This window comes from Rhinoraja longicauda, chromosome 30 (genome assembly GCF_053455715.1).
Source record: "Rhinoraja longicauda isolate Sanriku21f chromosome 30, sRhiLon1.1, whole genome shotgun sequence".
NCBI lineage: Eukaryota > Metazoa > Chordata > Chondrichthyes > Rajiformes > Arhynchobatidae > Rhinoraja > Rhinoraja longicauda.
The window spans coordinates 26,495,427-26,520,206 of NC_135982.1; the positions used below are offsets into that span (position 1 = coordinate 26,495,427).

A 24,780-nucleotide genomic window follows, 5' to 3' on the forward strand; every position below is an offset into this window, starting at 1 on the left:
TGGCAGAGAAGGTGTGTTGGAAACAGGCCCTTTGGCCTAACTCGTTCATGCCGGCCAAGGTGTCCCATCTAAGCCCGTTGCATTTGCCTGCATTTGGCCCATATCTGTGGGATATTATCAGTTTTTCTTCGCTATGTACAGAGCATTACATTGAGAAATTGTCAAGTGATAGGCAATGTTGAGACTCTACTTTGGTCCAGTTTGTTTATGAATTATATAGGGTGATGAGGACACCTTTTCAGTTTAACCTTAAAAGATATAAGTGGTCAAATCATATGAGTATTAGCAAAGAAACTGATCATTCTTGTTTAATAGAAATTATCTTCTAATGGGCTGCTCTACAATAAGTTTTGTAAGATTTGCAAAAAAATTGTAGTTCAGTTGGTTATTATGAAACTACCTATATTTTGCAGAATTGTTACAATGGTAACAAAGTGCATGTAAGTGTTTACATTGTTCATTTAAATTATGAAAATTATTCAGCTATTTCCCAAGGAAAGATACAAAGTGCTGGAGTATCTCAACGGGTCAGGCAGCATCCCTGGAGAACATGGATAAGTGACTTTTCGGGTTGGGACCCTTCAAATTGATTTGAGTTACTCCAGCACTTTGTGTCTTTCCTTGGTAAACCAGCATCTGCAGTTTCTTGTTTCCACTGCCAATTCCAAATGGGGTTTTCCAACATGCTTTTCAAGTTTGTAAAACAAGAGTGATATTTTGGTTACAGAAGGAACTGCATATGCTGGAGTCTTGTGTAGAGCACAAAACGCTGGAGTAACTCAGCAGGTCAGACAGCATCTGTGAAGGACATGGATAGGCGATGTTTTGGGGTTCAAACTGAAGAAGGTGTCACAACCCAAAATGACGCCTATCCATGTTCTCCAGAAATCTCCCTCAGTCTCTGGATAATGTTTAGTGTGCTGAATTGGGTAGAAAATAAATAAGTTGTACTGCGCATTAGAAATCAAGATAGTTGGCACTTAGTAGTATATTCTGTAATATCACGTCACCTGGTGCCTTGTCCTGTCACTGGAAGCTTCAGTTTCCAAAATAACTAAAAGGATAATGAAATATTATCCTTCATTTCAAAAGGATTGGAGTTCAGAAATGTGGATCCAATCCTCGGTTACTGGGAACCTTTGTTGGATCTCATCCGGTTTTCTGTGTTCAATTTTGGCTACAGAACCCCCAAAAGATATAATTGGTATTGAAAAGAATACATTACGGATTCACCAGAATTATGCCAGGATTTAAATGGAAATATTTCATGTAAACTTGCTAATCCCTTGAGCTTAGAAAGTTGAGAGGTGAACCAATTGACGTATTTAAAACATTAAAACGGAGCAGATACAGTGAAACTGTTTTCTCTGGCAGAGGAATGCAGAACAGAGGGAATAATAAAATTAGAGTGTGGCCATTTAGGGATGAAATCAGGAAGTTTTTTTTCCCCTCGCCAAAGGATACTGGAAGTCTGGTATCGTATTTCTCTCCCCTCCCATCACATCACACTGCCAAAAAATGCTCTGAATGTGTTAGACCAATTGAAGGTTTAGGTTATTGTTAGGTGGCCTTTCAAAGAACATGGAATGTGAATAGGTAAATGAGTTGAAGTACAAATTGGCCACAATTCAATGGCAGGAAAAGCTTGAAGGAATGTATCACCCACTCCCCCTTTTGTGACTTCATGTTATTCTGCAAGCACAAACCCATACAAACTGTTGGAATTTTTGTTTGATTGGAAAGTTGCGGTAGGTTTTTAACTGCAATGCTCATTTGAAGGGATCCAACATTTCCTCTGAAGTTTAAGTTTACCACGGTACTTTGAAAAGCTTTGTTTTACATGCTATCCAATCCAATCAGATATAATGTACATAAAAGTACAATCAAATCAACCTCAAGTACAATAGACAGCGCAAAGGGAAACATACAGAGTGCAGAATATAGTTCTCAGCATTGTGGCGCATCAGTTTTCTCGATAAAGTACAGTTTCCTCAATGGGGTCGAGGTGAATTGGACAATACCCTAGTTTGTGGAAGGACGGTTCAGAAGCCTGATAACAGAGGAGACACAGCTATTCCTGAGTCTGGCAGTGCGTGCTTTCAAACTTCTGGATTTTCTGCCGGACGGGAGCAGAGAGAAGGAGTGACCGGGATGGGACAAGTCTTTGATGAAGTTGGTTGTTTTTCTGAGACAGTGTGAAGTGTTGATGGAGTTTTTGGTGGGGAGTCTGGTCTGTGTGATGGAAGAACCCCTGTAATTAAAACTAAACAGAGGAACAAAGACAATCCATCAAAAGTTTCTCACCAAGTTGCTTGTAAAATATACGGATAGGTGCAACATGCAGTCAGACATTCCATTAAGAGATCCATTGATCCCTCTGGTTTCTATTGACACAATGTCATCAGTAGAATTGGCTGGGCTAGAATGGTAATGATGATAAATAACAGTAATGGAGTCAGACTGTTGAAGAATGGAAACAGACCTTTTAACACAGTCGTACATCAATGATCAAGCACTCATTTGTACACTAAACCTTTCCAATCCCATTGTATTCTCCCCACATCCCCCTCCCCCCACCACCACTCGACTACTAAATTTACCCACAACTTATCTACGCAGGCATTTTACAGTGGCCAATTCACCCATCAATCCTTTGAAGTTTTGGACATGAGCCTGATCATGTGGTTATGGAAGGAATGTATCTAATGGGCAGTGTAGACTACCATTCATGGTTTTACATTCACTAAAATTAGAAAAGAAATGAGATTGCTGTGGGACTTTTATTAAATTCAGGAATTTAACAGTATAACATAAAATGAAAGTTGTATTTTCTTCCTTACATATTTTTTTGAGAGAGGAAAGGTGTGGTTATGCAGGAGGACCTGGGTATCTTAGAACATGAATTGCTGGAAGTTAAATGGGGATTCTGTAAAGAATTAGGAAAGAAAATGGATCGAGTGTTGGACTACTCTCTCCCCCCCTGCCCCCTTCCTGCACCCTAGTCGTTTTTACCAGTTCCACAGTTCTCTACATTGTTTCCCTTGTGAGATCACACCTTCCCTAACCACCCTGGCTGAAGTTATTTGTGGCTGACCTTGACTGCTCCTGGTCTTTTCTCACCTCCAGCTCCTTGCCCCCCCCCCCCCCCCATCCTTTTTCTCCAGAGATGCTGCCTGACCCGCTGAGTTACTCCAGCACTTTGTGTCCATCTTGGGAAAGCAAATGTTAAGTTGACTTTTATTGCGAAAGTGCAAAAGACCTCTTGCTCAAATCGGTCAGACATCATCTGAAATATTGGTTTTGTTTGCTATTTCCCTACCTGAGGGAGGGTGTGCTTGTGTTTGAGAGTGCAGTAAAGTTCACTGGATTGATTTATGGAATGGTGACTTTGTCATCTCAGGTGAGTAAGCAGGCAAGGTTTTATTCTTCCAAAGTTATAAAATGAGAAGTGATTTCATTGAGACATATGGAACTCTTAAGGGACAAGAAAGGGTACAAGCAGAGTTAAAGTTTTCTTTGGAAGGGGTGTCCAGAAGCAGGGATTATAATTTAAAAATAAGATGTTGGCCATTCAGGACAGACATGGGAAGAATTTCTTCATCTTGATGGTAGTGAATCTATGGAACTTCTCTTGCTGTGAGGCTCAATTGCGAATATGCTCAAGATACATGATCGATACAATTTTTAGATATTAAGGGAATCGAGGGAATTTGGGTCACTACAAGAAGGTGGTGCTGATATAAAAGATCAGCCATGATCTTATTAGGAAGGTTGAGCAGACAAGGGGGCAAATGGCCTATTCTTGCTTATTTCTTAAGTTCTCATTCTGGGAATTTGGATTCAAACTGCAAACCTAACTTTAAACACAGCATCGTCATCTGCAGGGCTGTGGGGAGATTTGGTTCTTTTTGAAATGCTTGCTTATACTTCTGGTTTGTGTGTAGCTTTTGGTTGACTCATTCCCTCCTTGGCAGGGTAACAACATTTCTTTCATCCAGTCGGTCATAGGAATTGTGAGATTTCATACACAACCTTTTGATTTCTGGTCATACTATGTAAGCCTGGGAAATGTTGCTGTGTTGACTTACCAAATGTGGAGTTTGTTACAAAGGTAGACATGCTTTCTATGTTGCCGTCGCTGTAACGTGTGAAAGGATCCATCACTGCGGTGATGTGTTTCATTTTTCTGAACAATGGCTGTGTGATGACCGAGCATTTTAAACATGGTACTGGACTAGTGTACAATACTGGTGATTACTGTCAGATATGTCACTGTTGTGTGTGACTTTTTCCTGGTGTGCCTATGACTGTTTCCTGATGTGCCGGTTTCTGTAAGACTGCTTCTGTCTTCCCTAAACTGGTGTACCTTCTACCTTTCCCAGAAAGAGAGAAAATGCATGGATGTCAGCAGTAAAAGAACCTGATTTGATTTTGAGGCATCGCTCAAATTGTTTATTACAACTTTACAGTAATATTTTAATTGCAGTTTATTACTCCATAATGTGGATGCATTGTGTTTTTCAAAGTAGATCTAAATGCTGAGTTGCAGATAATGAAGGGATCATAAACCAAATGCAGAATGCACCTCACAAAATTTCACAGCCATGAGGTTTTCCTCCAAGGGTTAATGGCCAAGTCGGATGATTTGATACCTGGTTGTGTTGCATAGATAGGCAAGATGTGCAAGAACCTGGGTGTTTTGGCTTCATTTCCAATCTTTTTGTTTGTCCTGCTCTTTACTTTTCCATTTTTGCAAAAGGACATGTGGACATGTACAGGGATAGGAAAGTTTTAGAGATATGGGCCAAACGCAGGCAGGTGGGACTAGTGTAGATGGATCATCTTGGTGGAATGGGCATGTTGGGCCGAAGGGCCTGTTTCCATGCTGTCTGACTCTTATCATTCTATGACTACTCTCATCAGCCAACAATTGCATGATTCCAGGAAGTGGGTCAGTTGTGAGCTCCAATGACATATTAGATTACTGACTCCATCAAACCACAAGGTAGACACAAAATGCTGGAGTAACTCAGCGGGTCTGGCAGCATGTCTGGAGAGAAGGAATGGCTGACGTTTAGGGTCGAGACCCTTCTTCAGACTTCCTCCTCCTCTCCATCAGACCACAGACTAATGATAATACAGGTGCAAGAGAAGAGTTAGGTCTTGTTAAATTTTGACCACTTGATCATTTTGACTTCTTGATTAATATGTGTGTCAGAGGTTATGGAGAGAAGGCAGGAGAATGGGGTGAAGATGGAAAGATAGATCAGCCATGATTAAATGGCAGAGTGGACTTGAGCCAAATGGTCTAATTCTGTTCCCATCACTTATGAACATTAAATTTCAAGGAGGAAAGTTATAGTAGTCTGAGATGTGAGGTTTTTAACCTTGCAGTGATGACTTGTGAACTATGGGGAGATAAAGTCTTCCAGATATAGCCGGCAGTGCTCAAGACTCTGAAGAAGCAGGAGAAAAGGTAGATGGAGTCTGATCTTGGACCTCACAATAGTTATATTTACCAGCATCTGGTTGATTTCATTGGTATTAACATTGAGTACTTCATTATTTAGTCTTTTGTGCAAGGGTGCTTACTGTTTCTGACAGTTAATGTTTTCAACCCTACATTTCTCTCTCATTTACAATCCAGAGTGGCATGCAATGGCCAGTTCATCGGACAGTGAGGATGACAGTTTTATTGCCATGGATACAGAAGAAGTATTGGATGGGCCCATGGAGCAAGACGAAGAAGCTCACGTCGAACTGGAAGTTGAAGAAATGAGGCATAACCGGTCAATGCTGGAATTGCCTGAGGAGGTGCTGGAATACATCTTGTCCTTTTTATCACCCTATCAAGAGCACAAAACAGCTGCTCTTGTTTGTAAACAGTGGTATCGACTCATTAAAGGTATGGAACATGGTTCAGAATAAAAGTTTGGAGTGAGACAAATATTTGGGAGTAAGATCAAAATGTTTATAATTTATAAGTGAAGTAAGAGACAAGAGATTGAACTTGAGGTGACTAGGAGCATGGCATTTCTATGAACAAGCAAAGGCCAAGTGCATCAATAAACTAGCTCCTTGTTGATAGACAGGCAGTACTTTTTCCACTATAAACTGTTTCCAAAAATAACATAATTTCTTGGACCTGTTTGCAACACCCTAATTATATCATTTTCCATAATATAACTGTTTTTTGAGTTACTCCACCTTTTCCTTTTCACGATTTCCTGATCTTTATCTCAATATCCTTTGTGTCATTGTCTGCACAACACTAACGAATTTATTCATAGCAATATCTTTTTAAAAAAGTAATGTGGTGTAGACCCCAAGTCTGTGAACCTTTTCATTTGATCCATGCAATTTGTTGGGAGTCAAGAGATTGTAAATCATCCATTATGAGCACTGAAATTTCCCTCCAATATTAAACGTCTACAGTAGATTTGTGTCAGTCTCCGTGCTGTATTGAACGTTTACGGGGAAGTTTGTCCGATGCTTCACTGCGCAAGAGTTGTCTTCATGTGCAGTCCTTTGGGAGTGGCTTGTTTTCGTTACAGTTCTGTGAATTCTGAGGTAACTAATGAGCCCTATTCAGTATCTGCAGAACCTCTCAATGGTTCTGGTGGGTAGATTGATTTGGTTATTTATTCTGTGATTGTTCCCATCAGAGCTATGATTAGTAAGTTTACCAAGGCATTAAAATTGATGGTGTTATGAACAGCAAGAAATATTTCCAAAGTTGCAGCAGGATATAAATCTAGTGCAAATTAGGCAGAGCATTGGCAGGTGGAAATTAATCTCGGCAAGTGTGGAACGATGCGTTTTGGAAATTCAAATTAGGGTAGGGCACTTACAGTAAATGGTAGGGCGATAAGGAATGTTGCTGAACAGAGGATATCATTGGGTTCAAGACCATAGTTTACCTGCAAGTGACAACACAGGTAGATAGGATGGTGAACACATATGGCATGGAGGAACAAGAGTCTACATATGCTGGAACTATAGCAAAACGAAACCGCTGGAACAATTCAGCGATCAAGCAACATCTGTGGAGGCAAAAGGAGGGTCAATGTTTTTGGGTTGATTCCCTGCTTCAAGACGAAGCGTGTAGAGGGAAGATAGCCAGTATATAGAAATAAGAGGGTGAGGTTAGACGGAAAATGGTAGGTGATGGCAGGGGCAAGATGAGTGGGTAGGGAAGTGGTGATGGGCAGATGGGAGAGATGATAGGAAAGGTGAACCAAGGAAGAAGAAGCCCAAGATAGACATAAAGGTTGGTAGGAGTGTGAGTGATGAAGTTGGGGGAGGGTGATGTCTAGGTAATGAAGGGGGGGGGGTTGAAAAAGCGAGACCCTGGCTTGCAGATGTTGTGGCCTGCACCTCGGAATTAGTTGAGAAAGGATGCTGACATTAGTCTGTCAATCCTGACAGTGAATTTGATTTTGCTAAGGCAATTTATAATGGCACTTCTCTAGTCTACATCTCCCAATGCGTAGAGGAGGATATAGATTGCCACTGCTCTGTGGACCATGTGTTTGGTGCCTTTTCTCTTGAAACACTTTGTCAGCTGGACACGTGCTGTGTTTGTACATTGGAGGCAGTTATGGATTTTATCATTGATGTTTGCACTCGTTGAGATATGGCTCCAAGATATGGGAATTGACGCATGTTCCACGGGATCGTAGCATGGACTGTCAGGGAGCGGTATTAGGCTGAAGTTTTGATTGTGGCTATCCTGTCAAATGTTTCAGTGACGAAATCGGTGATGGTTTGGAACTTGGTATGCAAGTAAGTTAGCGCCATCTGTATACTGTAAACAGGACTGTGGTTAGGCTGATCTTGGGCCTGGAATGGGGGCAATGAAGAATGAGCAGATTCCCTCTTGTCCTGTAGATTAATTCTAGTGGCGAGCTTGTTGAGGTGAAATATTGCAGAAAGATTGAGAAGAAGATTTTTGTAATGACACAGCTTCTCTTGAACCCAGTTTGTACAGAGATAGTTTAGTTTAGGGGTACAGCGTGTAAACAGGCCCTTTGGCCCACCGAGTCCACGCTGACCAGCGATCACCCCGCACACTAGTTCTATCCGACGCACTAGGGGCAATTTACAGAGGCCAATTCAACTTACATACCTGCACATCTTTGGAATGTGGGAGGAAACTCACGCGGTCACAGAGGGAACACACAAACTCCATACAGTCAGCACCCATAGTCAGAATCGAACCCAGACCTCTGGTGCTGTCAGGCAGCAACTCTACCCCTGCGCCTCTGTACTGTCCGTGCCCATGGTGCCTCTGTTGGTGAAATTCACAGATGGCATGAAGTGGATAGAAGGTATTGATGGAAGATTTGGGCCAAATATGAGAAGAACTCTCCACACATTTGCTCGGGGGCATGATTTGAAAGCTTTTTTTGAAGTCACAAAACTTTGAATTTCAACTATGGATGCAGCTCCCTATTTTGTTCTTGCGTTTGTACGGTGATGGAAATTGTATCTAATGTGCTTTCAATGGACAGAAGTGGCATTGCAACAATGCAAGATGCTCTTCAGTCACTGGAAGAAAGTGGTTGAGAAGGATTTCCGTGCTAACTTTCACTATGATAGATTAAGGGGAGATTCTGTCATTGCTGGAATCAGATAACTATTGAAAATGGCCATGTTTGTGGCACCTCTGGTATCCTCAGATGCTCTCCCTTTCCCAGATTAGGAAACCGGGGCATCCAGAGAAAACCCACACAGTCACAGGGAGAACGTACAAACTCCGTTATAGATAGCACCCATAGTCGGGATCAAACCCAAGTCTCTGGCACTGTAAGGCAGCAAGTCTACTGTGCCACCCACATGAAGACAACATTCATCTTCCAGTTTGCTCTGCCAGCTGATGTATTTGCCATCTTGTTCCTCCTGCTGGCCTTCTCCAGCTCGTTGGGCCTCACTCAGGCCAGTAATATCAATGTTGAGATGTCTTGAGTTCCTGGGACATAATGGTTTTGCAATATTTCTGACCTATTGCTGTGGTCCATGTTGATCTTTATGCTCCAGGCGATCTCAGTGAACAAGGGGTGATTGTTGCACCATGCTATCATGATAGAACGTTCTAGTTTAAAGGTAAGGAGGCATAAGATGGTGGAAACCAGGCTGTGATGCATGGATGCCACTCTTCCTGTATGCGTGTATCTGCTCACACCATAATCACAGACAGATATTTTTGCCTGCAACATCTTTATGATTGTCTCTCCTTCATACCCGCTGAAGGTAAATGGGAGAAGTGGAGGGGTGGGAGCAGGTTGGAAACTGAAGGGATTTCGGAGATGGAGATACTGAAAGACGGTGGACATCAGAGGACAGGTGTACAGTGAGAGTGCAGTGAGTGGAAGCCCCCCCTTGTTAACCCACTTACATTGTTCAGTTTTGTAGCTTTTCCTTGATCTTTCTTTGCAATCTAATATTTTATTGATTTTTCTAAATCTTGTCTGTCGAATTCTAGTTGCATCTTCAGAAAGTAGACTGAATCAAAAAATAAAATTTCCACGCAATATGCAACTTCATAAATTGGTAATAGTTCTAAAGTTTGTGGGTAGTTGATAATGAAGTTCTCACGGGAAACGAGGGGGTGGGATGGCAAGTAGCAACATTTATTCATTAAATTTATTCATTACCTGGCATTAAAAAGGCCACTAAGCTTCTGTGTCTCTTTAACTCCCAGGTGTGGCTCACCAATGTTATCATGGTTTTATAAAAGCTGTTCAGGGAGGATATATTCAGTGGGAGAGCCGAACCTATCCATATCCTGGGACTCCGATTACCCAGCGCTTCTCACACAGTAAGTAGAATCTCACAATACCATTGCTTTGGCCTGGGTAGATGGCGTTTATTAAAGTAGTGATTGTATTTGTGTGCAAAATACAAAGTGCTGGAGTGACTCAGCAGGCCTGGCAACATCTATGGAGTGAAAAGGACAGATGACGTTTTGGGTCGGAACCCTTCATTAGACTTGGAGACACTTGGCAAAACTATAACCATTGACGTGTGTTGCAGAGCCACACAATTTCCATCACAGATGCTGCCTAACCCGCTGAGTTCTCCCAGCATTTTATATTTTGCTCATGATTCCGGCATCTGCAGTCTTTTGTGCCCTGATTGTATTGGGTTTGTTGATTGAACTGGAGCTTGTTGTGTACAGACAGCAAACCCAACAAGTTTGTGCGAAGATGTAGAATTATCACGTGGGAGATATTTTGAATGGAGTTTTGGGTATGTAAAATGGGAAAGAATAAATTATTTCAAAGAATACTTGGTTTTTATTGGGATTGATTTATTATTGTCAGGTGTGGCGTGGAAACACTTTGTTTTACCTGTATCCAGGTAAATCATACCAAACATGAGTACAACAGGTATTGCAAAAGAGAAAGTAACAGGATAGTGTTACAGCTACAAAGAAAATGCAGGTTATCAATGAGATAGATTGTGGAATATATCGTTGTTTTATGAGAAGTCTGTTTAAGAGTGATAACAGTAAGAAAGAAACTGTTCTTGAATTTGGTGGTACATGTTTTCAAGCTCTTGTATCTTCTGCCTGATGGAGAAGACGGAATGACCGGGGTGAAAAAAGTCCTTGATTATGTTGGCTGCTTTCCTGAGGCAGCGTGAAGTGTGGATGGAGACAATGGGAGGGATGGGGTTGGGAGTCTTGTCTGTGTGATGGTCTAGGTTGTGTCCACAACCCTCTGTAATTTATTGCGGCCTTGGGCAAAGCAGTTACCAAACCAAGTTATGATGCATTCCAATAGAATTGCTTTCTGTGGTGCATCTGTAGGAATTGGTTCGAGTGATTGGAGAAATGCCGAATTTTCTCAGTGTTCTGAGGAAGACCAGCATGGCATCATCAACTATACTAACCCAGAGATAAAAGATTCCCTTAAAAGACATTCATCTCTGATCGTTAGGAATTGTTATTGAAGATTTTTCAAGAATAGTTGTGCCCTCCTCATTTGTATCTCTACACGTCCCTCTTGTGCCTCCAAAATGCTAACTACTGCTGGGATTGGTTCTGTGGGTGTTGATTCTTGACTTTGACTTGCAGGAGATGGTAGCCCATAATATCTTTAATGTCTTGTATTTTTCAACATGGTGAATGTCAGCAGTTTATTCGACAATGCAAAGTGTCACTGCTGTCCGTTCGTGTCTGGTCATCCTTATCTGTAAAGTGATGTACATGGACGATACTCCAGGTGCACCACTGATTTTGCACCACTTTGGTTCCAAAGGCTTTCTGGATTATCCGTTTTACTGGACCAATAGAGGTCACAGCCTGCGAGAGGACTCCATTGGTACTGAAGCGGTCTGGGGCCCCTGCCCAGGGGCCGAGATTCCGGCCCTCAAAGCTGGCCTTGGAAGTTGGTTTTGGGTACGGATCTGCCGGGTCAGGCGGGGCCAGAGTTCCAAAGCCTCGGCCGCTGGGGGCCCATTTGACCCGGCTGCGGGAATCCGGGTGAGGTTGAGATCAGCCCCCTTACCAGGCTTAGGCACCACATTTTTGGGGGGACTTCTGGGGGTGGGGGAGAGATTCCAAGGACCGGATTAAAGGAAGTGCCAGACCACCAGTTGCTGGAAAATCGTTAGTGGACCTGTATTGATAGGGAATTTGCATTCGATTGAAGTACACAGTTATTGATGTACTTCTGAACTGTAATCACTATAATGATGTATGAAATAGGCTGCTAGTTTGTGCATCGCATGTTCCCACGACCAGAGGGTAATGACCAAATAATCTGTTTTAAGAAGGTGTCTTGGACATATCAGATAACTCCCTTGCAATAAAGGCAGATGAGGCCTAGATTTAATATCTCATCCAAAAGGCACCACCCCTGAGTGTAATAGCCACTCATTTCACTTAGGAAGTGTCAGCCTAGATTTTTGTGTACAGATCACTGAAATAAGACATCAATCTACAACCAATCAAGGTAACTAAGATGCTGCCATCTGTTCATGACTAATGGAATGGCTTTGTCCTGTAAATTCATTAATCCGTAGCTTCATTCTGCGTATGTGCTGTTTGAAATTATCTCAAACAAAGTGAAGGTTTGAGCATATATATAGGCCTGAGTCACCCGGACTAATGGAGAGGAACGGGTGGGTTGTGATTCCCATCTAGTTGCTCATGCTGGGAATTGGGTAGGTTTGCCAACTTCCTCACTCCCAAAGAAGGGACAAAGTGTGACATCACCGCCCGCGCCCCACGTGACCTCACCCAGCCAGCGGCCACGTGCTCCCGGCACGGGCGGCCGCCATTGGTGGAGCGGGAGCACATGGCCGCTGGCTGGGTGAGGTCACGTGGGGAGCGGGGCGGTGATGTCACCATTTGTCCCTTCTTTGGGAGTGAGGAAGTTGGCAACCCTACTAATACTGTGTCAAGGGAGGTCCCGTACGGGACAAACCAATTTAGCCCAAATACGGGATGTCCCGGCTAATACGGAACAGTTGGCGACCCTAGAATTGGGCTCTTGCGAAGGCAGCATGAGGATTGACTGCCCTGCCTATCATGGGATCTCAAAATTGAAGAGGGTCAGTGTTGGGTGAGATATTTGGTGGTAACCACTTCTGCATGATAGTTACTACCTTCAGTGAAGTAGAGGCACAAGATGATTTTTGAGTCCCCTTCGCCAGGATTTTTATTTTTTCTGATTTACAATGATAGAATGTAGACTCCAACCATTTTGTTTTTTATTCCAAATTTCGCTTGGGCAGCTTACAACCCAGCGAAATAAATATCGACTTCTCTAACTTCAAGTGGCCCTCTCTCTTGCCATCCCTCCCCTATCCTAGTTGTCTGACCAGTCTGCCACCCACCTGATTAAATTTCACGTTGTATGCCTCTTTGTCACCTTCCCCAGCTAACAATGATCGATTCTACATTTTCTTTGAACTACGTCCCCTTTGATCTCTTGTTTTTCACACCTTGCCTTTCCATACCTCCCATTTCCCTCTCCCCTGACTCTCACTCTGAAGCAGGGTCGTGCCCCAAAACGTCACCATTCCTTCTCTCCTGAGACATTAATAAGACATTAATCTACAACCAATCAAGGTAACTAAGATGCTGCCATCTGTTCTTGACTAATGGAATGGCTTTGTCCTGTAAATTCATTAATCCGTAGCTTCATTCTGCGTATGTGCTGTTTGAAATTATCTCAAACAAATTGAAGGTTTGAGCATAAATATAGGCCTGAGTCACCCAGAGTAATGGGGAGGAAAGGTTGGGTTGTGATTCCCATTTAGTTGCTCATGCTGGGAATTGGGTAGGTTTGCCAACTTCCTCACTCCCAAAGAAGGGACAAAGGGTGACGTCATCGCCCCGCTCCCCACGTGACCTCACCCGGCCACGTGCTCCCGGGCCGGGCGGCCGCCAATGGTAGAGCGGTAGCACGTGGCCGCTGGCTGGGTGAGGTCACGTGGGGAGCGGGGCGGTGACATCACCCTTTGTCCCTTCTTTGGGAGTGAGGAAGTTGGCAACCCTACTAATACAGTGTCAAGGGCGGTCCCATACGGGACAAACCAATTTAGCCCAAAATACGGGATGTCCCGGCTAATACGGGACAGTTGGCGACCCTAGAATTGGGCTCTTGCGAAGGCAGCATGAGGATTGACTGCCCTGCCTATCTTCAAAATTGAAGAGGGTCAGTGTTGGATGAGATATCTGGTGGTAACTACTTCTGCACGATAGTTACTACCTTCAGTGAAGTAGAGGCACAAGATGATTTTTGAGTCCCCTTCGCCAGGATTTTTATTTTTTCTGATTTACAATGATAGAATGTAGACTCCAACCATTTTGTTTTTTTATTCCAAATTTCGCTTGGGCAGCTTACAACCCAGCGAAATAAATATTGACTTCTCTAACTTCAAGTGACCGTCTCTCTTGCCATCCCTCCCCCATCCTAGTTGTCTGACAATTTGTCACCCTCCTGATTAAATTTCACGTTGTATGCCTCTTTGTCACCTTCCCCCAGCTAACAATGATCGATTCTACATTTTCTTTGAACTACGTCCCCTTTGATCTCTCGTTTTTCACACCTTGCCCTTCCATAATCTCCCGTTTTGCTCTCCCCTGACTCTCACTCTGAAGCAGGGTCGTGACCCAAAACTTCACCATTCCTTCTCTCCTGAGATGCTGCCTGTCCCACTGAGTTACTCCAGCATTTTGTCTCTATCTTAGGTTTATTTAACGTTTGTTTGAAAATATCCAGTGAAACATAAAAAAAGTTAGTATGTTCCAACAGTTCTTTTGCCTCATTTGAGCAACTAGGGAAATGTGCTTCTGTGGTCCTCATCATTTTAATACTTTCCTCACATAAGAAACTGACTCAGAGAAGTTAAAAAAGGCAAAGGTGCTTGTAGCCTTGAGAAACCCTTAAGTATCAGTTTATCCTCTGTGTTTTGTCTCCTGTAAGTCGGAAACATTTCCAAGTTCTTTTTTGCTATTGATTCTAACTTTTATTAGGAGATTATGGTTCCTTGATCAACGTTCGTTCTAACCTTGGCGTTTTCACGCCAAGTCTCCATCAATACTGTTAATTCTTCATGCTCATCACTTGAGCAACTAGCCATATGCCATTACATCATCATTTATTTCAATGGTACACCATGAAGAGGAAAACCCCACAGCAAATTCCTGTGGCTGCACATTAATTAATTAGTCAGCATTGGTTCCATTCATCGTTTTTCCAATTGGAGAGTTTCAACGTTTTAATGATCCTTATCAATGGGATGTATTCAGACAGTACTAGAAGATGACATCCAATGCGATGATCTCATTTAACCAGTTTGATTTTCAGTTCAATTAAATAATTCCAATATACTTGAGACATTGTTTGTCCACTTTTTAGGTTTACGTTGACTGCTGCAATCTTTGGATGACGTTAATATTGATGGAGTCTTGGCGTGATATGAATATGAATAAATTTCGAGCTTAGCACAAACTTTGATCAAGGAACTATAATCTCCAAATAAAAGTTCAGCATTGCACAATCTTTCCTGAAGTATTTTTCCGAGCTCAGACTGTTCCCCGGTTATGAATGCCCGACTCACTGGCACCCATACATGCGAACAAGCTGCCATAATATTAAATGCAAAGGTCTAATGGACATATGCATGGCAAAACACTCTACTTTTCGTATCTTCTTTCCTATCAGCCTCGTTTGCTCTTGATGTCATTCGTTACAATACTGTGGAGGTACTGTTACCCTCTCGAATGATTTTTGAGTATTTTCTGACAAAATTGACTGATGGATGTCTGCAAAAATAGAACCCATTTGTAACCCAGGGACGGCCAGTGCTTAGGAGAGAGGAAATTCAGGAGAAGGCATTTCAGATCGATGCCCTTTCATGAGAACTGATGGAAAATCATTGACCTGAAATGTTGACGTTGTTTTTCTTTTTCTTGATGCTGCCTGATCTGACATGTTTCCCGTGTGTTCTGTTTTTATATCTGATTTCTATCATTCAGAAGAATTTTGCATTGATATTGGTGGATACCATCTATTGCAGGTGATGCACCTGCATTTAAATCATGCAATATTTTCCCATGACATGCTTTAGTGGTAAGTCCTTGTGGCCTTGTTTTCTGAGTTAAAATAACAAGCTGCAAATACCATAATTTTTGTGAAAGGAGTACTGATCTGTAAATATATGTATTTTCCGGGCACTTTTTCACAACTAATAGGTATGTTATGTTTTGTAAATACCATAAAGCAATTAATAGGCAAGTCCAGGGTACCTGTGTGGTCATGGAATGATCTTATTTGAAGTATGAGGTACTTAGCATTTAATAAGTGTAAGAAGGAACTGCAGATGCTGGTTTACACCGAAGATAGACACAAAAGGGTCTCGACCCAAAACGTCACCTCTTCCTTTGCTCCAGAGATGCTGCCTGACCCGCTGAGTTATTTCAGCATTTAGTGTCTATCTTTAGCATTGAATAGAAATCTTTGCAAATATGGAACTTCATTTGGGAAATCGCAAACTAGGGTTGCCTGTAAGTGAAGTGAGTTTAAACGATCGATGCTAGTAATAAAAAGAAAACTGCAGATGCTGGAAATGTGAAATAAAAACAGAAAATGCTGGAAATGTTCAGACAGTCAAAGACAAGAAACATTAACTGTGTTCCCCCTCCACAGGTGCTCCCTGACCTGCTGAGTGTTTTTTTAAGCATTTTCTGTTTTTATTTTTAAAAATGGGATCATTGGACCACAAGGTACTAACAAATTTATCCCTATTTTCAAGTTCTGATTTTATTATTTTTGGTATTTTTCTCTTTAGTATATATTATTTACTGCACAATTGTAGGCTATACACCATACCTTTCTCCCAGATAGTGGCATTGCAGTGTCCCTGGCCCAGGTTTTCATTATTAATTGCCTCTAATTTGACATGGAATGTACAACTGTCAATAACTTGTCGATGTGTAGAAGCATACTTGTTTAAATATCTTATTCTAAGCTTGAATTTAGCAGCAGCATTGATGATAAACACATTTCTATATCTGATTGTAAGTACAATGTTGGAGTCCTGTTTACTGGAATTCAGTGTAGCGATAGAATATCATTAAGACAGTGTGACATTTTAGCAGTTTTTCAGGAAAATTGATTCTCCTCTATTCCTCCCCCTCCCCAGCCTCTCCACACTGAACTCATGTCAAACACTGTTCAATGTCTTTAATTCCAGGTGCTTGTTACTATGATGCCAATCAGTCGATGTACGTCTTTGGGGGTTGCACTCAAAGCAGTTGTAATGCAGCATTCAATGACCTCTGGCGGCTTGACCTCAATAGCAAAGAATGGATCCGACCTCTGGCTTCAGGTACGTACGTCTAGAACCAGTGAACAATGTCAAACTAACTGAAATATGACATTGATCGTAGAAACTGAATTTGGCTGCCAAACGCAAGCAAGCAGGGATACCTGAATTGGATACATTTCTCGTAGATTGATGATGTTTGAGTGGTTTTAAGGCAGAACAAATAATCCCAGTGGCTCGTGTCAATCAGTATCAAACAATGAGTGGTCAAACAAAAGCTATTTGTTAATGTTGCAACAACTGCAGAGTGGAATAGCTGTTGCACTGCTTTTTTTTCTGAAGTGTTCCAAGAATCTTTGGAATTGACTCGTGGGAGATGCACTAAATGGGATCCTGTTTGGCCATAATCTATACAGCTGATTTCAGACAGCAACTTGAATGTAGCTTTTGTCCTAACACCTCCTGAGCTTGGTCAGTAAATAATAAGGGACTACACAGTGGTGCAGCTCGTAGAGCAGGTTTGTAGGTTAAAATGCAATAGATGGATAACAGAACTAGTGTGAATCGATGATCCCAATGGACTCTGGGCCAAAGCGCCTGTTTCAATGCTGTGTCTTTCAATAAAATATTAGCCAGAGTTTCCACTAGTGTATGTGTGTTTGTGTGTGTGTGTGCATTGTGTGTGTATGTGCGATGTGTTGCGTGTGTGTCACGTGCCGCATTGCGCATGTGTGTGCGTTGCATGTGTGCGTGCAGATGTTGAGGGGTGGGAGGGAATATGTTGAGGTCCTGATCAGTCAAATTGCATTTCCAAACTGACTATCACGCTGATTGAGGTTCAGGATGAAGACTGGACACTTGGTGGCATCTCACAGGGCGGTTGGAACCCATGGAATCAGTCAATCTTGGGGCAGACTTGGCTTGTTCAGGAAAGCAAATAGGCAAAAAAACTCCATGTGAAGGGATGGCCAGTGCTGAATTTCAGAAACAATCTATCCATGGATACTTCCCAAATAATACATAGAAATGAATGAGTTTGACTTTATATGCACAGTGATAATGGAGTTTATCTGACTGTTATTGTGGGTTGAAAACTAGCATTGTCAGTACATTTTTAAATGACCATTAAAATTTACATTTTTGAATCTTTGCTGGGATATCACAAAGTGATTTATGATTTTTGCATTATGTGTACGACTCGATTGTAATCATGAATAGTCTTTCTTGCGACTGGATAGCATGCAAACAAAAGCTTTCCATTGTTTCTCGGTACACAAGACAGTAAAGAAATAAACTAAACTAATTTAGCTTTTATTCCTTTATATTATATTTTTAGGGTTGATTAAAACAATTAAGGGATTCGGTAGGAAAAAACCTAATTGCTCTGAGCGGTGTCTTGATTTATCTCCAAATTCCTTGAGGATTACAACACAATTAATTAGAGGGTTTAAAAAAATTATTAAATTGAAATTTACTTTACACTTTTCTTCGACATGACAGCATATGTTCAGTATCTTGTTACAGTTAAGATATCATATCATCATATCATATACATACAGCCGGAAACAGGCCTTTTCGGCCCTCCAAGTCCGTGCCGCCCAGTGATCCCCGTACATTAACATTATCCTACACCCACTAGGGACAATTTTTACATTTACCCAGCCAATTAACCTACATACCTGTACGTCTTTGGAGTGTGGGAGGAAACCGAAGATCTCGGAGTAAACCCACGCAGGTCACGGGGAGAACGTACAAACTCCTTACAGTGCAGCACCCGTAGTCAGGATCGAACCTGAGTCTCCGGCGCTGCATTCGCTGTAAAGCAGCAACTCTACCGCTGTGCTACCGTGCCACCCTTATATATAAAATTTGATTTGAGTGAATGGATATTGACTTGTTATTTGACCATCGAACAATCCAGTCTCAGTCCTCACCGAAGATACACACTTTTTAAGCGGTTGCTGAATAGATATTGGACAGGTACCAAGGTTAATTTTCCTTTTCATCCAAGTCTGATATTTCTTTACCTGCTCTTGAATTCAGTCCCCATCCTTCTTGGAATATACCAATTAACTGGGCACAGAACAAATACCAAACTGTAATTATTCCAGTCTCTGGGAATAATGCTAGATAATGCATTAGGCCATGAATTATAGATTGGAATGTCTCCAGCTCAATCGTTTGAAGGATCAATGGTACTTTAATGTCACATATACCTAGGAACAGTGAAATTCCTTTTTTGCATACAATTCAGTAAAAATCTTACGATACAAGTGTGCAATCATACTTAAGTACAAGTATGTCCATTATACTGAGGCAGTACATAAGAGTCGCATATTTCTGCTGCCATCGTGCATCCTTCAAGTTTCAAAGTTCTTAAAAATGGTGAGTTTTAACTTGGCTTAAAGGCCTGTTGTCCTGGTGGCAGCACTGGGTGGGAGCTGCAGGGGATGGCCTGGTGATGTTGTCAGTATCCTCCACCACTGCGGGCCGCATTCAATGCACTTGGATCCTCTTGATCTGATCTCTGCCTGATACAACCGATTCCAGGCTGCTGCAGCGTTTGCCAGAGCAGCCTCTTACACTAACCTACCAACCTGCACACCTCGCGGTTCAGGGACAGTCTCTTCCCAGCTGTTATCAGGCAACTGAATCATCCTACCATAACTAGAGAGCAGTTCTGAACCACGATCTACCTCATTGATGACCGTCAGACTATCTTTGTTTGGACTTTACTGGCTCTACCTTGCACTAAACGTTATTCCCTTATCATGTATCTATACACTGTAAAGGGCTTGATTGTAATATGCATTGTCTTTCTGCTGACTGGTTAGCGCGCAACAAAACTCGGTACACGTGACAATAAACTAAACAAAACTAAGGGATAGTTAGGATAGTTAGACACATGAACGCATAGCCTCTGCTGGAGCATCTCCCGCAGCCTGCCTGAGAACACCCTGAGGGCATGGGAGGTGAGACCCCAGCCCGCTCACCGGCACCATTTCCCCCCGCGTCCTCCCCCAGCATCTAGCCTTCTCTCTCCAACCTTTTTTGTTCCGCACATCCATTGAATCTTATCTATTTGGTGAATTAGAAGATAGCCATTGATGCGCTCTCATTTGTTCCACTATTCCATCAGATCTAAAACCTAATTCCAAAACACTCTCTCCAGAAAGCCATCATGTGTGCACCGCACCCATCGTGTATGTGCCAAAGTGTTTCCTCACAGCCCCTGTTCAATGGCCTGCATCTGATCTTGATTTCATTCCCATGCTTTGATCTTTGCACTTGAACGTAATTTCTATCTCATCGTATCATATCATGTCCTTAATCATCTTAAACAGACCATCCTATGATCTTCTATAACTCAAGGGCATGTGAGGCAAATGTATTAAATCTGCCACCAATTTAACCCCCACAGCCCAAGTGTCATTCTGGAAATTAGGACGTGCCGCTTTTCAAGATCAGAATCTCTTTCCTGAAATGTGATGTCCCAAATTTAATGTTGCAACTCCAGACAGGGTCTAATCAGTTGGAATAGCTGTAATTCCAACACTGGAGATTAAAAATATATATCATTCAATTTTAGCCTTTGAACTCTAGCTTGCGAAACAATGCCAGGTTAAAATTACTCCAGTTTTCCGATGTTCTCCATTTGAGGGGTCTGGTGTTGACCATGAGCAATTAATCTATTCATTAAAGAGCAACTGAGGGCTGGAGAAGTCCTGGTTGCTTAGGCGTGTTCATTTCACATTTTCTAAGATGCTTTACACAGAAACATAATTGTTTGTGTACCCCAATGTCCCTAGGTTCGTATCCCTCTCCAAAGGCTGGAGCCACGTTAGTTGTGTACAAGGATCTTCTGGTGTTATTTGGAGGCTGGACCAGGCCAAGCCCCTACCCTCTACATCAACCTGAAAGATTTTTTGATGAAATACATACTTATTCACCTTCCAAAAACTGGTAAAGAATTTATCATTGCTTAATATTTCTGATTTAGTTCGAAACTGGAATGTAATGAGAGAATTGCAACAAATGTACAGTTTAAGAGAATGCACTGATTTGTTTAAATTTAATAATCGGGTAACCACAGGGCACCCCTCATCATGCATGTCTATGGAAAACTTTGACTTTCCCGGCAAATTCCTTTATTCTGTTTTGTGTTTAATCTTGTATTTAATAATTGTGCCAACTCAAACTCAAACCAATGGAAGATTGCTGTTAAACATGCTCAGGGGGTAAAGATGAATTTGTTACTTGGAATGCATTAAACGGCAGAATAATTAGTGCTACCTTGCATCCTGGGTGATTAAGCATGTGGAACAAGGCTTTTAATGTCATAACTACATTTTAATGGTGAAGAAAGTAAATAATGCAGTGTTCGGAATCCTAAGCGCATAGATACCAAATTTATCTAAATCAGGGAGTTGCAGGAAATTTCATTACAGTTTGGGTTATTTTTATAGATTTAAATTTATGACCACCATTTATTACCAGGATGCTTTGTTATCAAGATGCTTATATTAACACCTCTTCATTAAAGAAAAGTAAAATAGATTTTAGTTTCTGTAAGGTCATTGTAAAATGCACAGCAGATCTTGTCAGCAAAAGAGAGACACAAAAACCTGGAGTAACTCAGTGGGGCATGCAGCATCTCTGGAGAGAAGGAATGGGTGATGTTTCGGGTTGAGACCCTGTCCCGCTGAGTTATTCCAGCATTTTGTGTCGATCTTCGGTTGAAACCAGAATCTGCAGTTCCTTCCTACACAGATCTTGTCAGCAAGACGTTGGTGGAGTGAGTGTATTCTGAGTTGGGACATAGTTTTGCCTAAAGCTTTGTAGCTGAAATAACTTAATATGTGAAACCCAAACTGGTTTTTGTCCTAGCCGAGGTGCATTGAATACCATTTCAGCCTGCAACCCTGAGATGCACTAAAGCGAAATTACGTTTAAGTAATGTTTATCTTTTAAATGTGGTTTTCTGTATGCCAGAACACAAACTGAATTGTGAGTATTTACATCAGTGTAAATCTCTTCTTCTTTCCTCTCTTGAAGGTGGAACTGCATTGTTACAACTCACGGACCCCCTCCAATGGCTGGCCATTCATCTTCTGTAATAGGAGATAAAATGATTGTATTTGGAGGGTCATTAGGGTCTCGACAAATGTATGTATACATATCCATTTGCTGGTAAATTAGATGGGAACTATGCAATGCAATGAGATCCTGTATGGGAGAGTTTAGAACCAGAGGGCGCGACCTCAGATTAAAAGGATGTACTTTTAGAATAGAGATGAGGAGGAATTTCTTTACCCAGAGGGTGGTGAATCTGTGGAATTCATTGCCACCGACAGCAGTGGCGGCCAGGACATTGGCTATTTTTAAAGTGGATATTCTTGATTAGTAAGAATGTCAGAAGTTATGGGGCGAAGGCAGGAGAATGGGGTGGAGAGGGAAAAGTAGATTAGCCATGATTGAATGCCGGAGTAGACTCGATGGGCTGAATGGCCTAATTCTGCCCCTGTGTTTTATGGTCTTATTTAGGTTACCCCCACCATTCAGATTGCTTGTCCTACATTTTTTTTTTCTCCCATACCAGATATATTGCACAGATATATTGTTATTAAAAACGATGAGTAAATTTGCTCTTGAATTGATTCCCAGGAGTTCATAGAGCTGCTTCATGTGAAGTGCCTAATTATATTAATTGTGGCTAGGTTTATTATTGCTGATGGGATTTCCTGGATAGAAAGGTTGTTGGGTGAGAAATCATTTGCATGGTTTATGATTTCAAAATCTTGCTGCTTATTTCCATCTTGACCTGTTCTGCGTTGACCTTTCTGTTCAGGAGTAATGAGGTGTGGATTTTGGATATGGAGCAATGGGCTTGGTCCAAACCAGCAACGACGGGCAGTATGCCACATCCAAGGGGCGGGCAGTCCCAGGTGAGTGAACAAGAGATGATCTTTCCACATTTTATGTGTAGGCTGCTCATTTAAAATGCAATGGAAATGTACATTTATGTTGAGTTGAGTTTAGCTTATTGTCACGTGTACCAAGGTACAGTGAAAAGGTTTGGTTGCGTGGTAACCAGTCAGCGGAAAGACAGCACATGATTACAATCGAGTCATCCACAGTGCACAGTTGGTGTCATTATATCAGGGATTTGGTGCTGATATATGTGGGATGTATGAGTATCTGGAATATCAAATTATTTTTTTAAGGCAAAATATCATAAAACTGATTCAACTTAGGCTAGGAATACTTCCGATTGTGAATTGCTGTTTTCGATACTATCCATTTTTTTGCATTAAGACACAGTGGCACAGCTACAAGAGCTGTTGCCTCACAACGCCAGAGACCCGGGCTCAATCCTGATACTGTCTGTGTGGAGTTTGTACGTTCTCCCTGTGACCGCATGGTTTTCCTCTGGGTGCTCTGGCTTCCACCCACGCCACATGAATTCAAATCTTAACATGGAGACTTAAACATAAACTTTAATCCATCCCTTCAGTGGGTCACTGAAGATTGCCGTGTTGCCAAAGGCACCGCTTTCAGAAAGTATTGTCAAACTGGGGACTTGCGAATGGTGGGTGGCACGGTGGCATGGCTAATCGAGCTGCTGCCTCACAGTGTCAGAGACCCGGCTTCAATCATGAGCTTGAGTGCTTTCTGAATCAACCTGCACTTTCTCCCTGTGACCACGTGGGTTTTCTCCAGGTGCTCGGGTTTCCTCCCACATACGAAAGACCTGTAAATTTGTAGATTAATTGGCCTCTGAAAATTGCCCCCGCCCAGTATGTGGAGAGTGGATGCAAAAGTGGAATTACATAGAACTAGTGTGAATGGGTGATCGATGGCTGGCATGGACTCAGTGAGCTGAAAGGACTATTTCCATGCTGTATCTTTCAATCAATCAAATGTGCATAGAGGCTTCTTTGACATGATCTGAATAAGAAAGGCATACGTTGTTTTTGGACATTTTATCGTTGATTATCCTTCAAAAAAATATGAATTGGCTGATGGATGGTTCAGCCATCCTCAGCTTCAGAAACATATTTGTAAGTTTTACTAGTTTTATTATTATGGACGGTTTGAAACTAATCCGGTACCCGTAGGACCTGTCTGGTGCTGGATCATAGAAAATGCTGACCACAGCAGTTGCCCCTGCCATCTTCCTCTAAGCAAGACAACTGCACTGTTTAATTGTGGACACTCCATGGGTCACGTAAGGGTTCCGAGAACTGTTTGTTATCTGAAGTTTCCGTAAGTTGGAAATGCTGTCAGCTGAAATCGCAGAAGCTGCACTTCCAAGTTAATTATCTGTAAATGAGTACAGATCTCAGTTAATTTTAGATCTTAGTTAGAATTAATTAATTAGTGTAGTTCTGTACCACAGATTCAAAACTTGCCGGATCAGCGAGGTTGCCGGTTTAGAGAGTTTCAACCTGTATATTGCTTCGGTGGTTTTGTTCCTTAAAGTTAGAGAATTTAAAAACTTGGAGAACTATTTACAAGTCCTTGATTTGCAGAGTTATTGGACATGTTCACTCTTGGATTTAACTAGGTCATCTGGTTGACACCAGGCGTGTGAACTATATTTTAAAAGAAGCTTTTTGAAGTAGCTGGCAGAGTAGCATAAGTAAAGTTATATCTGTGCGGCATTAACCAAAACATATTTACTTTTTACTCTAGATTATTATTGACCATGAAACTATCCTGATCCTGGGAGGTTGTGGAGGACCTAATGCAGTGAGTACCGGTGGAGACACACGAAACTGGATACTGGAATCTGGAGTAAAAAACAAAGTGCTGGAGGAACTCAGTGGGTCAGGCAACTCTGTGGAGAGAATCCTCAAATGACGTTTCGTGTGGGAACCATTCTTCAGTCCTGACCCAAAACATCTGTCCATTCCCTCCACAGATGCTGCCTGACCCGCTGAGTTACACCAGCAGTTTGTTTTTTGCAGTGCATATTAGTATTGCCATCTTAAA

At 41.9% G+C, this 24,780-nt stretch overlaps 1 protein-coding gene across 2 annotated transcripts in view; it reads left to right on the forward strand.

The window, feature by feature from the left end:
• The window catches only part of fbxo42 (F-box protein 42), a 35,811-nt gene that overhangs the window by 1,609 nt on the left and 9,422 nt on the right, over window positions 1-24,780 (forward strand). For both annotated transcript variants that reach the window (XM_078425254.1, XM_078425256.1), the window contains exons 2-8: window positions 5,648-5,905; window positions 9,704-9,820; window positions 16,714-16,848; window positions 20,595-20,748; window positions 21,841-21,951; window positions 22,634-22,730; window positions 24,481-24,537. In XM_078425254.1, coding sequence (XP_078281380.1) covers window positions 5,659-5,905; window positions 9,704-9,820; window positions 16,714-16,848; window positions 20,595-20,748; window positions 21,841-21,951; window positions 22,634-22,730; window positions 24,481-24,537 — 918 coding nt within the window. In that variant the 5' untranslated portion in view covers window positions 5,648-5,658. The remainder of the gene's footprint in view (window positions 1-5,647; window positions 5,906-9,703; window positions 9,821-16,713; window positions 16,849-20,594; window positions 20,749-21,840; window positions 21,952-22,633; window positions 22,731-24,480; window positions 24,538-24,780) is intronic.